Source organism: Tachypleus tridentatus, chromosome 7 (genome assembly GCF_004210375.1).
Source record: "Tachypleus tridentatus isolate NWPU-2018 chromosome 7, ASM421037v1, whole genome shotgun sequence".
In the NCBI taxonomy this organism is placed as follows: domain Eukaryota; kingdom Metazoa; phylum Arthropoda; class Merostomata; order Xiphosura; family Limulidae; genus Tachypleus; species Tachypleus tridentatus.
The window spans coordinates 120,525,135-120,539,826 of record NC_134831.1 but is presented as its reverse complement, the minus strand read 5'-3'; the positions used below and the strand labels follow the sequence as shown (position 1 = coordinate 120,539,826).

Below are 14,692 nucleotides of genomic sequence, written 5' to 3'. Positions count from 1 at the left end.
TTTCTCAACATTAAAAAAAAATAATAAAACTTTAACACTCTATGAAAACTTGTTTGTTTGTGTTTTAAAATTCGCTGAAGGATACACGAGGGCTATCTGCGCGAGCCGTCCCTAATTTAGCGGCCCAAACGTTAATCTGTGAGCACGAAAAATGGAATGATATATGATTTAGCGTTACAGAATCGTGACTTTTCTTTTTTATTCAATCGAAGAATCCCTATAGGACAATATTAACAGTTCCTGAAAATGTTCTGTATTGTATTTCTATCGTTAAAACCAAGAGATAAAAATAGGTAGGAAACACGCCTTTCCTAAGTTTTTATATAACTCGAACTTGGCTTTGAGCCAAGAACGTGCGTGAAACACGTTCACAAATTTTAGAACGCGCGAGACGAACGAACAAGTTCAAATGCGCAAGTTGAATCGTAGTAAAATCGGACAATTTAGAATTTTGTAAAAATGTGTAAAAATTGTGCACATTGTTTTGTCTGTTTGACTCGGATGATGGGAAAGTTTGATACACACATTCACCTACTTTGTTTGGCCCGTATTTCTAGTTTTATATTATTTCTAAATTTTTGTCTTTAGAAAATTAACTTTAATAAAGACTTTCATAATTTTTCACTATATATGTATGTGTGTGTGTGTGTGTGTGTGTATATTGTATATATATATATATATATACGGATATCTCTGTTATTAAACATGTTTAGACTGAAAGTTAACGAAGTTTCAAAATAACCCGATAAACATTTGTTTAGGCTTAACAAGTTCCATGACTGTTTCTAAACATTAATGAACGCTATTGTAATTTTATTTTCTCTCAAAGTATACATACACCAAACATGCTCGCTCTTTCAGCCGAGGGTACGTTATATGTGGGGGCGTTATAATGTGACAGTCAATCACACTATTTGTTGGTAAAAAAGTAGCCCAAGAGTTGGCGGTGGGTGGTGATGACTAGCTGCTTTCCCTGTAGTTTTACATTGCTAAATTAGGGACGGCTAGCGCAAATAGCCCTCGTGTGGCTTTGCGATAAATTCAAAAAACAAACAAACAATCTCCAAGTTTCATCTTTCACCACGCCCATAATTCCTTTTTTAAACTGATTCTGTTTCATTTGTTTTATCTATGAAATACTTCTATTTTGTATTTATATTTCCATTCTGTTAACACAGATAGCCCTCGAGTAGCTTTGTGCGAAATTCAAAAAGTAAACAAACAAACAAACCTTTCTGTTACTTTTACCTTTTTCACTTCTCAAAACATTTCCTCCCAGTGATGGAGCATCTACGCTGTAACACATTATCCACCAGTCATCCAATTTTCTTGTACCTTTCACGTATCTACGCTTTTATTATTTTTTCACTGAAGAAATTCTTTACGTCATTCATGATACAGAATCCACACAGTCATTAAGAGGATCCCTATAGGACAATAATTAGCAATACCAGAACATTTTATTTCTACCGTTAAAACCAAGACATTGTAGGATGTTCACTGATGTTTGGACTTCCCTTTATAGAAACTGATATTTATTATTAACGTTTTTTGTATTTCGCTTTATATTATGCGTCTTTTTGTTTTCTTTCATTTCATCATCATGTATATTCCATACACAGGGTGGCCCGTAAGTCTCTACCCATCCATATATCTTATGTATCCAGTGTATCTGTGTGGTATCACCAGTAGTCTTGCGCTCATGTACCCACGTACTTGTCACAATACGCTCTTCAAGTGTAAATGGACTTACATCGGCCGTATTTCTCTGAAAAAAAAAGAGACAAATTTATAATACATGCGTAATTGAATATAACATAATAACATTTAGATGGGTAGGATCTTACGGGCCACCCTGTATATATATATATATATTAATAGTAGAGCATGTAAGACGGAGATTCAATAGTTTCCACTATATCGAATTTCAAGAATAATGCTTCTAGAATCTCATAGTCCTCATAAAATAATAATAACTCGCAGGACTTCATTATTGGGAAGCTCGAAGACAATAATGAATGTTTATATATGTGGGAAAGTCGAGTTATTTGAATTCATTAATTTGTTTCCGTTTTCGCAAAACTACAAAAAAAAAAGAACAAAAGTAGACATAAATAACAATAACATTGATAAGAACATCTGGAAAACAAACAAAGTCAAAATTGACAGAACTTCAAAGAAATTTGGAATTCCCATTTTCTGGATAATCACCCCTCCAACCATTGTATCAAACCTTCCACCCCTTTCTGTCTTTAACGTACACTGTCCCATTTTATTTTCAGTGAGTGTTTAGCGTTTGTTTACATCCATTGTTAGAAATACTTTCTTATTTTCACCCCACCCTCTCTTTTATTTTGGCCCTTTTCGTACTCCTAATATTCGTGGGATTGTATGGCCCGGCATTGCCAGGTGGATTAAGGCGTTCGAATCGTAATCCAAGGGTCGCGGGTTCGAATCCTGGTCGCACCAAACATGCTCGCCCTTTCAGCTGTGGGTGCGTTATAATTGTACGATCAATCCCACTATTCGTTGGTAAAAGAGTAGCCCAAGAGTTGGCGGTGGGTGGTGATGACTCTTACACTGCTAAATTAGGGACGGCTAGCACAGATAGGCCTCGAGTCGCTTTGTGCGAAATCAAAACAAACGATGGATTGCAAATAGAATAGCGAGAAAAATTATCCATAACACTGAGCCATCAGAAATCCAAAATGTTTATAGTTTTTATTACACAGGATCAGAGTAACCGACTTGTTTTTGAAAAGATAATAACTCTTGTTAATTGAAATAATGTTCACAATAGTTTCTGGTTACTGGTGCTTTAAGGCATAAAGTAGATACACAACTTGTAGAAATTTGATCGTCAAAAAACAAATTTTGTCACAATGAAGTATATAAAACTAAGTCACTTTAAAAGAAACACTAACTCCTCGAAACTGGAATTATAAACAGTACACAGAAATAGTAAACAATAATAAAAACATGCGTAGCATAACGAAGGTGGATATACCTGTTCCATTAGCAATAAACAGATACGTGCCATCATTTTCTTCTTACGATAACGTGGGAGTAAAATAAACAGATACGTGCCATCATTTTCTTTTTACAATAAAGTGGGGGTAAAATAAACAGATACGTGCCATCATTTTCTTCTTACAATAAAGCGGGGGTAAAATAAACAGATACGTGCCATCATTTTCTTTTTACAATAAAGTGGGGGTAAAATAAACAGATACGTGCCATCATTTTCTTCTTACAATAAAGCGGGGGTAAAATAAACAGATACGTGCTATCATTTTCTTCTTACAATAAAGCGGGGGTAAAATAAACAGATACGTGCCATCATTTTCTTCTTACAATAAAGCGGGGGTAAAATAAACAGATACGTGCCATCATTTTCTTCTTACAATAAAGCGGGGGTAAAATAAACAGATACGTGCCATCATTTTCTTTTTACTTCCTCTTTTCGTGAATGCTTTCGTAAATATACGCGTATGACGAGACAGTCCATTGTGCAGCTAACAATCCATTCAACGTTCTTATTGTACCACGTCAGTAACACACCGAAATGTCTGCGGACTTATAACGCTAGAAACTGGGTTTCGATACCCATGGTGGGCAGAACACAGATAGTCCGTTGTGTACCTTTGTGCTAACAATCCATTGAACGTTCGTTTTGTACCTCCCCTCCCAGTAACGCACCGAAATGTCTGCGGACTAACAACGCTAGAAACTGGGTTTCGATACCCATGGTGGGCAGAGCACAGATAGTCCGTTGCGTAACTTTGTATTTAACTACAAACACTCATCTTTTTGTTACACATCCAAGAGATATTATCTAAGTAACTGAAGCTTTGGGCTTAAGGTCCACATTTACAGAGCGCTATAATACAGATATACTGTTTCAACTGCTGTTTTGTGTTATTTCAGTTTAATGATCATTTCTGTTGTAGTTCAAATTTAATTTCTTCAACTAAGTTACGATCGATTATTAACGTAATCCAGTGTAAATCAATGCCAAATTTGGAATCCGCTTTCAGGGAACATTTGCAAAAAGTGTTTTTGCACAATACCCCGGTTCTTTAGAGAGTTGGGTGCAAAGTTTTTCTTTTGTACAAAACTTGGGGAAGAGACGATTCGTTTTGTACAACTTAGAAGCAGTTGCTGTGTCCAGTTTAGGAGAAAGGATTTTCGGTAAATCCCTGGATATCCCAAGAGGTAAAATGAAAAAAAAAAAGCCTTTGTGCAAACTTCGGGACCGAAACAGTTCTTTTGATACTGCATGGAAGTCGGTACGGCCGGCGGTTCAAGAGAAATTACGTGACACACACACACACACACTGACACTGAATGTTAGTGTGTAAATAAATGCGCAATATTAAAAAAAACAGTTAAAATATTTTTTAGAAGGTATGGCAAGTGTACAACACTAACACTAGTATTTAGCACTGCTGCAGTAAAATATATGAAAGTAAAGGAAATACGAAAGTAAACAATAATTAAAATAATTAAACTTGAATAGAGTTTTTAGAGATTTTATTTCCTCAATGTCTTTAATATTCGAGTTACAATTCACCTCATTATATGAGAAAGAAAACTTACCAACACTTTGTTTGTCGATTAAAGTTCCTTAACCCATTCGGCCCAGCATGACCAGGTGATTAAAGCTCTTGACTCGTAATCTGAGGGTCGCGGGGTTGAATCCCCGTCACACCAAACATGCTTACCCTTTCAGCCGTGGGGCGTTATAATGTGACGTTAATCCCACTATTCTATTGTAAAAGAGTAGCCCAAAAGTTGACAAAGGGTGATGATGACTATCTGCCTTATCTCTTGTTTTACACTGTTAAATTAGGGCCGGCTCGCGCAAATAGCCCTCTTGTAATTTTGCGCGAAATTCAAACCGAACCAAACCCTCTAGTCTTATACTGCTGAGTTAAGGACGGCTAACGCAGATAGCCCTCGTATAGCTTTGCGTGGAATTAAAAACAAACCTTGCCCATTCACATTAACACAATTAAGTTAATCAAAAGTATAGACTCAACGTTGTTACTAAAAGAATAGTTATATCTCATTCTGAATTATGGATGTACTTTATTGGAACTATGCTTGAGTTTTTATGTTTCCAAAACACTGATATTTTAAAATATATATAGCTAGTTAGCAGTCCTTTGTATAAGTGGTTTAATTTTTGAGGGAAATAAATGGGTATCAAATCCTTGAAAAAAATTATTAGATTAAGTTCGAAGTGCTTCATTTACCATGTTTTTGTCCTATATAAATGTGGTCTTATCAATTCTAAAACCACCATTGTTGTTGATTTGTTTGTTTTTTGGAATTTCGCGCAAAGCTACACGAGGGCTATCTGCGCTAGCTGTCCCTAATTTAACAGTGTAAGACTAAAGGGAAGGCAGCTAGTCATTACCACGGCTGAAAGGGCGGGCATGTTTGGTGCGACCGGGATTCGAACCCGCGATCCTCGGATTACGAGTCGAACGCCTTAACTCACCTGGCCATGCCGGGCCTTGTTGACATTGATTTCAGTTTTATGTGTTTCAGAAGAAGTGGACAAACACACACATAAATTTATAAAAAAGAAAAACTTTTGGTATTTATCGTGCACGGTGACGTTTGTGATAAATTAATCTTGAGAACAAATTTGTATTTTGTGAAAACGTTCTGATTGTATACAGGAAGATGCTATTAAATTGGCTGGTGTGAACAAACGTAGATGGTAACAACATAGAGAGATGTTATTAAACTGGCTGGTGTGAACAAACGTGGATGGTAACAACATAGATAGATGTTATTAAACTGGCTGGTGTGAACAAACGTAAATGGTAACAATATAGAGCGATGTTATTAAATTGGCTGGTGTGAACAAACGTAGATGGTAACAATATAGAGAGATGTTATTAAACAGGAAGGTGTAAACAAACGTAGATGGTAACAATATAGAGAGATGTTATTAAATTGGCTGGTGTGAACAAACGTAGATGGTAACAATATAGAGAGATGTTACTAAACAGGAAGGTGTGAACAAACGTAAATGGTAACAATATAGAGCGATGTTATTAAATTGGCTGGTGTGAACAAACGTAGATGGTAACAATATAGAGAGATGTTACTAAATTGGCTGGTGTGAACAAACGTAGATGGTAACAATATAGAGAGATGTTATTAAACTGGCTGGTGTGAACAAACGTAGATGGTAACAATATAGAGAGATGTTATTAAACAGGAAGGTGTAAACAAACGTAGATGGTAACAATATAGAGAGATGTTATTAAATTGGCTGGTGTGAACAAACGTAGATGGTAACAATATAGAGAAATGTTATTAAACAGGAAGGTGTGAACAAACGTAAATGGTAACAATATAGAGAAATGTTACTAAACAGAAAGGTGTGAACAAACGTAGATGGTAACAATATTGAGAGATGTTATTAAACAGGAAGGTATGAACAAACATAGATGGTAACAACATAGAGAGATGTTATTAAACAGGAAGGTATGAACAAACGTAGATGGTAACAACATAGAGAGATGTTATTAAACTGGCTGGTGTGAACAAACCTAGATGGTAACAATATAGAGAGATGTTATTAAACAGGAAGGTGTGAACAAACGTAGATGGTAACAATATTGAGAGATGTTATTAAATAGGAAGGTGTAAACAAACGTAGATGGTAACAATATAGAGAGATGTTATTAAATTGGCTGGTGTGAACAAACGTAGATGGTAACAATATAGAGAAATGTTATTAAACAGGAAGGTGTGAACAAACGTAAATGGTAACAATATAGAGAAATGTTACTAAACAGGAAGGTGTGAACAAACGTAGATGGTAACAATATTGAGAGATGTTATTAAACAGGAAGGTATGAACAAACATAGATGGTAACAACATAGAGAGATGTTATTAAACAGGAAGGTGTGAACAAACGTAAATGGTAACAATATAGAGAAATGTTACTAAACAGGAAGGTGTGAACAAACGTAGATGGTAACAATGAAAGATAAAAAAACTATAATTGAAGAAAAAACAGAAATAAAATCATTCGTGATGTTAACAGGTAGAATACCTGCATATGGCGTGATGTTAACAGGTAGAATACCTGCATATGGCGTGATGTTAATAGGAAGAATACCTGCATATGGCGTGATGTTAACAGGAAGAATACCTGCATATGGCGTGATGTTAACAGGAAGAATACCTGCACATGGCGTGATGTTAACAGGAAGAATACCTGCATATGGCGTGATGTTAACAGGTAGAATACCTGCATATGACGTGATGTTAACAGGTAGAATACCTGCATATGGCGTGATGTTAACAGGTAGAATACCTGCACATGGAGTATGGAAAATAATGGTCGAACTCGAATTTCGCGCGCCGGGCTCTCTAGTATGGGACGGAGCGCAGTGCAAGGCAAGAACCATAGATTTGTATAGAACAGGTTCCGCGTGGCTCGAGCTCCCGTAACTTTACCTGGTTGGTTCAACGACCGGCCAGGTAAACACAACGGCACACAGAGGTCTGCTCAGTTGCGCTCCTGCAGCCGGTAGAGAAAGTTCTCTCTACCCCACTCCTGCGGTCCACAACACACTTTCAGACTGTGGCTCGTAATTAGGCACTCTGGTTTCACAGGTGATGTTCAACTATTGTATCAGAGGAATCTCATATACGAGAAACTTATCAGAACTGTAAATTTGCAGCCCCTATCGACTGTTGGGACAAAGTAATACTGAAACACGGAGTGGGGAGGACATTCACCCTTCAGGAACATCTCAATATCTTACGGAAACCATGCGTTTTCACAGAAGACACACAAAACCACAAACTATATCCTGACATAAGCATATTAGACAAAAGCGTCAATATTAGTCTTCTGTTTATTGTTAAACTCTTTTTGGACCCGTTGCTAATTTATTGGGCTTTCGACGTTACCAACGTCAACAAGTAAACGAAAAGCAGGATCTCGATGGAGGTGTTTAAACAACTGGATCCTTCTTGTGGAATCTTGACCCCTGTTTCGTCAACCGTTACATCGACGGCCGAAACACCTAAAATGACCGATCTGGGCTTCGACGAGAACTCTGATTTTAGAATCCGCTTTTTCGAATCTCCAGATATCAAGAAAGAAGGTTATGAGGAAAAACATCCGATTTATTATGAATCTCCAACATCCAGATCAGCTGAGTCCGGATTTGGAGCTAAAGACTATACTGAGCTGCCTCCTTATCCTAATACAGAATCAGCCATCGGCACTGGCTTATTGGAGAGCTCATCTGTGGGGTGCAGCACCCTTGGATTGGACCCCAGTCCTCCCAGCGCTGGTGTTTTGTATGAACAGAAACCCCCTTTACCTGAAAGTTCAAGTATTCCCACTCTTCCAAAGCTTCCCCACGGGCAGACTTCAAATAAACATGGCGGCTCTGGTAAGTACAACTTATAGATTTACCTCGAAAGTGAAGGTTAGTTTTGTGCATCGAAAATAAATATTCTTAACGACCTCAATTTTGATTTCCAAATCCAAATAAATAACGAAGAACTTTCACATACCATCGACGTTCGCGTTATTATTTTAAATGGCGCTAATAAGCCTGGTTGCTTTGCGCTATAAAACGCCAAACAACCATTATTTTAAATATTAAAATCAGAGGTAGGAAGTAAAAAAAATTTTTTTTCCTTCCCTGGCAAAGCAGAGCCTAGGGACCACGAGACCACGCGCGGGTCATTGTACTCTTATCCAACTTTTCTCCTTCTCAAACCGTGACATTAAATTTAAGTTGGCAATATTATACTGGTCAAACAAATTTCTAATTCATGATACCTAAGGAGGTAGCAATAAGCTTTTGTTGTAATAAAGGTCTTGGAATTTCTTATTGTACAGACACTGCTTTCTCACACAAGCCAATAAATATATTCAAGTTTTGCCTGTCCTTGTCGTTCATGTGGAATTGTAATACGCACTTGTACCACAACCACACCGTGACAAGTATTAGTTTCTTTAAACGACTGAAGGGAAGATGGAAATGTAGAATTTGGGCCAAGTTCACGGGCACGTGCTCAAGGTGAATGACCGCTGACTAAATGAAACCAGCCTGACTTCATGTCGTTGCCATGTAACGCCAATAATGGCGCCATACATAGCGATACTGAAGACTTACATGTTACCCGTAATACTTAATTTCCTAATTAGTCTAATATTATCGGTTATTAGTTACATCGGTGAGTCAGTAGACAAATAAAACACCAAAAACCATTTTCTCAAACTCATTACATTTTTACATAAAACAGTAGATCGCTAGCGTTATGGTGAGGTCATTGAACTCTGAAATAGGGAAGTCACTCTGCAAGGGCAAGATTGTGCCCTAACCTAATTGAAACTTCGGTTTCAAAGTGTGAAGTACAGTAAGTGGTAAGCTTCCACTCATTTACGTATCTTTCATCGACCACTCACTGCAATAATTTACTTACGAAGATAGAGATTCATACTGTAAACTTAGGTAACAAGTGATGATCCATTTGCAATTTAATGACGTCATAAATTCTGCTGATGACTATGAGTTTATGTTTTTTTTAGACGTTTGCCCGTTAAATTGCGTAAAATTTAGTCTTCGCATTCTTAAGCTACGTTTTGTTATACGATTTGATACTTATAAAATGAAGGGAAGATTGAAAACCGGGGTCAACGAACCCCAAACCCCACACTACAACAGAATAGGAATAATACCATCAGTTAGAGGCCCGGCATGGCCAGGTGGGTTAAGGTGTTCGACTCGTAATCAGAAAGTTGCAGGTTCGAATCCGCTTCGCACCAAACTTGCTCGCCCTATTAGCCGTTGGGGCGTTATAATGTGACGGTCAATCCCACTATTCGTTGGTAAAAGAGTAGCCCAAGAGTTGGCGATGGGTGGTGATGACTAGCTGCCTTCCCTCTAGTCTCACACTGCTAAATTAGGGTCGGCTAGCGCAGATAGCCCTCGAGTAGCTCTGTGCGAAATTCTAAAAAAACAAACAAAAGGAAAGTAATGTAAGTGCTAGAAAATCCAGCGCCGCTAGTGGGTTTCTTATGTACTCATTATATATATATATAAAGGAAGCGATTTTTTTATTTCTTATTTTGTTTATTCTCGTTTAAGCTTATCGAAGGAATCGAACCCTCGATTTATAACTTTTCCTTAAATCCATACCGCCATTTTAAGAATTACTTCGCTATTTACGTTGTTGCCAACTTCGTAGTTGATTTAACTGTGCGCACCACCTGAATAACTACTATAAAAATAGTCAATCTCAGCGAAAAATACAGTTAGGAACAAATATTCGGAAACGACCGTGACGACAAGGAAACACTGAAGGTTGTAAACAGAAAACAAACGCTACGAAACATGTTGCACACATGTCTGTTGATGCATTTCAAGACTAATCTTGTACAACAAAAGAATATTTAAAATTAGCTCAGAGAATCTGGCTTTACGATAAGGTTTCGTATGAAATCTTCAAGATATAAGTACTACAAGCTTCAAGTAGATAAAACATTTTTGATGTATTTATTTAAGCTGTAACTTTTAAGTAGAAATAAGTGATAACAATACATACCGTATTTTATGCCTTGTAAGACGCTACATCCTCCAAGTTTAAAAAGACAATTCTAAGAAAAACAAAATTTAAACTCAGTAACCAACACTTTGAGGTAACCTTGACGTTTTTTTAACCTACAAATACAATCAAATACGTCATATTCTTCACAGTATATCGCTTGGTTTGGTTTGGTTTGAATTTCGCGCTGTGTTCACATAATCACAAGAGTAATCTACTATTACTATTCATTTAGATGTACGTAATTATATTATCATGAAAATGTCCCCATTTGGTTTTTTTATGAATTTTCCCGCAAACCTGCACGAGGGTTATCTGCGCTAGCCGTCCCTAATTTAGCAGTGTAAGCCTACAGGGAAGGCAGCTAGTGATCACCACCCACCGCCAAATCGCGGGTCACTCTCTTATCAACAAATAGTGGGATTGACTATCACATTATAACGCCCCCACGACTGAAAGGGCGATCACGTTTGGTGTGACGGAGATTCGAACCCGCGACTCTCAGATTATGGGAGTCGGGCCCACAGTACATCGGCAATATTCGTTAAATTGAATGTCTTATGCTATTGAAAATACTTGTAATTGGTAAGTAATGAGATTATAATCTGTATGAGAGGCCGTTGTCAGTAGACCCTAAGATAACCTCTTGCCTTAACATCACTTTTGTCTCGGAAGACGCATGGGGATTTTTCAAGTTATTTTTCAAGAAACAAAGTGCGTCTTACAGGGCGTAAAATACGATATATATCAGATATATATAAGGAATATTTAGTTCTTACACTTCGCGCTGAACGTTTTAACCACAGCTGCGAAAATATTAAAATAAGATATATTTTCCCCGCCAATTCAGCTTATCAATCACACATTTTGTCTCCAGAAACATTTTAATTCACTAAAAGAAATGTTTTAGTTTGAGAGTATTTTTGGAAAATATTTTTTGATATGACTCGAGTTCAGTATCAATCGTGGGTAACTTGTTTGAGTAGCTCTATGTACTTGATTTCCATTGTCTTATATCATGTTTTCGAAGTCAACGAAGTTCTTTATTCACACAATTTTATTAAAAGAGGGTCCCTTTAATGTCTTTTTTTTTTTGTATATACTCATGTTTGAAAATTACCTTTTTAAATGCTTGACTTCGTTCTTTAGGATGATTTCTAAAGTAAGATAAAGGTGTATTATGTTACTTGATAAAGCCCTTGAGGATTTTTACTTTAATAAGGTAATAGTGTATTATCCTAGTTTATATTTCAGGCCCCTGAAGATGATTAGTCGAGTGAGGTAATGTCGTATTACTTTAGGTTGTATTTGAATACTCTCAGGGTGATTACCTGAGTAGGGTAATGGTGTATTGCCTTAGTTTATATTTGAATACTCTCAGGGTTTGTTTGTTTGTTTTTGAATTTCGCACAAAGCTACTCGAGGGCTATCTGTGCTAGCCGTCCCTAATTTAGCAGTGTAAGACTAGAGGGAAAGCAACTAGTCATCACCACCCACTGCCAACTCTTGGGCTACACTTTTACCAACGAATAGTGGGATTGACCGTCACAATACAACGCCCCCACGATTGAAAGGGCGAGCACATTTGGTGCGACCGAGATTCGAACCCGCGACCCTCAGATTACGAGTCGCACGCCTTAGCACGCTTGGCCATGCCGGGCCACTCTCAGGGTGATTACCTGAGTAAGGTACTGGTATATTTTCTTAGTTTATACTTGAATACTCTCAGGGTGGTTACCAGAATTAGGAATTGATGTATTATCTTAGTTTTCAGTTCAGGTTCCTGTTGTTGTTTTATCGATTGAATGATATTACGGAGTTAAAGCAGATTAACAGTAATAAACTAAAAATGTTAAAAGAAAAACTCAAAGTCTGTTCTATGTGTATGAAATAAACTAAAAACGTGTCGTCCATATGTTTTGTTACACTGGTTATTCACACGATCCTTTGGAACATCATTTATGGAATCGGTTTATTTTGGTGTTTGTTTCAACATCTACTACACTTCAGTCCTTCACAGACAATAAAACAACAACAACGTAAAAAAATCCTCTAAATTCTAGTTGAAACCCAAGAAAACAATGTAGGTACCAAGGAAAAAAAATCAGCTTAAAACACAATCACTTAAAACAAACGAGCAAATAATTACTTTGTAAGATAGATCGAAGCGTGTGTATTGGTAGTTATACGTACATTTGTGTTATGATTCTAAAGTTTCTGTTGTGTTTCACACACACACAAATCCCTATTTTTATTGTATGTGTAGTTACGTATTTAGCAGGCGAAGCATGGTTCGTCCATTCTCTTTTGTATCTAGCAAGGTTTAAAGCACAAAGTCACAAATGATCCGCGAGCGATTAGGACCTCATTTAGATGATATATAACTTTATTCATATACACCGCTTGTTTTAAAACAAAGATACATTGATAAAATTGTTAGCTTTACTAATTACTAATACGTTTAGTAAGTTGGATTTAACTAAAACCATAAGTGGACCACAAGCCAAAACAAAATCTTATGTTATGTATTTAACATTGTATAACTTAGAGAGTGGTGTTTACAGGTCTTTGACTTTCTTTGAAGGTGGGTCTGGGCGTGGCTCATTGGTTAGGGTCTTCCAATTGTGAGTCCAACAGCTCGTGTTTAAGAGTTCCATTGCTGGTATAACGTACTTCTGTACTTTGACAGACAGCAATATCAGATTGGTCGTGGATACTGTTAACTTGCTTCCTTATATCCTGTCTATCAGTTCAAAATGAGGGAAAATCCTGAAATAAACAAGCAAACAAATCTTTAAAGAGGAAAATATAATACGATTGTCGATGTGGGAGTTCTAATGTAAAAAAACATAATATATTATATATATACATACACATCTACATTTGGGTTAGATCTGATACTTGTTGGCCCACTTTTACTAGGGCGTTACAAGAAAAAAACAAAACAAATTAAACACATGAACGAAGCCTCTGTGAGTGCAATGGCAGTCATATTACATGAATATTAAAGACTTACGCCCATCACAGGAGAAGAAATACGTTCTATATTCACTTGAAAACGTCATCATTCGGGTAGTGACAGTTAAACGATGGTCCCTTTAGCAGCGCTACAACCTGATAAAACGTAGTGTTTCGTGGTAAAAATGACCAGCTATTGAAAGGTTGTGGTTAGTTTTGATCATTTGACCGTATGGTACACGTAAACACTTTAGATGTCAACCCAATAGTTGTCGTCTTTATCTCTCAACGGTATAAAACTAGTTGTCCTGAGGAATGTTATGATTGGTCAAATTGCTATTGATTTAAAACGTGTGTGTTCAGACTGTGTAGTTTACGCTAATTCTCTGCGTTTCTTTAACACACACATAACCAGTTTTTGGTTCCCGTGCTAATATGTTAGGCAAATTCATACACAGTTTATGAGTGATGGGTGACAGTAGGTACATACTCGGTTTTTGAGTGCTTGGTGCTATTATGTTAGGTAAGTACATACTCAGTTCTTGAGCGCTGAGTGAGGGCTCGTGAGGTGAATTGCTTCAATAATTCACGTTCATAGCAACAACAGTACTTAAATAAAAAAAAATTATTCATTCGTTAATAAATTTCGTCTGAGAAGAGAAGACTCGTGCATTAATTATTATAAGGTCATGACCTTATGCTTAACGTACCTGAACGTCAATTCGAGGATTCCAGTTCGCGTCTCTTTGCCGAAAAAACAACAACGCCTTCTGAGCAATAACCATACATGCGTTATAAGAGTGACAGTCACATGCTACTATTCTCTCAGACAAGAGTGGCTGGAGTTTGATTCTTTCTTTCTTCCTTATCTTTTCTAACTAAGAAACAGCTGTATAACTATAACTTTGTGTGCAAAAATTCTAACCAATCACATCTCTTGTAAGTTAGAATTCGAAGATTTCATTTTTTGCAGACACTCATAATTAAATATATTCATAAATAATTAATGCAAAATATTCTGTGTGATTAAAAAACAAGTAAGTTTAAACATCAGATATATTCCGGTCACAAATAAACATAAATATACGGTTTAATTTCTATAGAATAACGAAATTTATCTTTTTACAGTAA

The 14,692-nt window shown here is 36.8% G+C and overlaps 1 protein-coding gene and 1 long non-coding RNA gene across 5 annotated transcripts in view; one reads left to right on the top strand and one right to left on the bottom strand.

The window, feature by feature from the left end:
* The window catches only part of LOC143256493 (ecdysone-induced protein 78C-like), a 154,429-nt gene that overhangs the window by 78,443 nt on the left and 61,294 nt on the right, over positions 1-14,692 (top strand). For 2 of the 4 annotated variants that reach the window (XM_076513782.1, XM_076513781.1), the window contains exon 1: positions 7,542-8,439. The exons of the other annotated variants lie outside the window; for them this stretch is intronic. In XM_076513782.1, coding sequence (XP_076369897.1) covers positions 7,983-8,439 — 457 coding nt within the window. In that variant the 5' untranslated portion in view covers positions 7,542-7,982. Of the gene's footprint in view, positions 1-7,541; positions 8,440-14,692 lie in introns of those variants that run through there. 4 annotated transcript variants of the gene reach the window in all.
* LOC143256498 (uncharacterized) overlaps positions 12,660-14,692 on the bottom strand; it is a 52,428-nt gene continuing 50,395 nt past the window's right edge. Inside the window, exon 4 of the long non-coding RNA XR_013031390.1 lies at positions 12,660-13,372. This is a non-coding gene — a long non-coding RNA (uncharacterized LOC143256498). The remainder of the gene's footprint in view (positions 13,373-14,692) is intronic.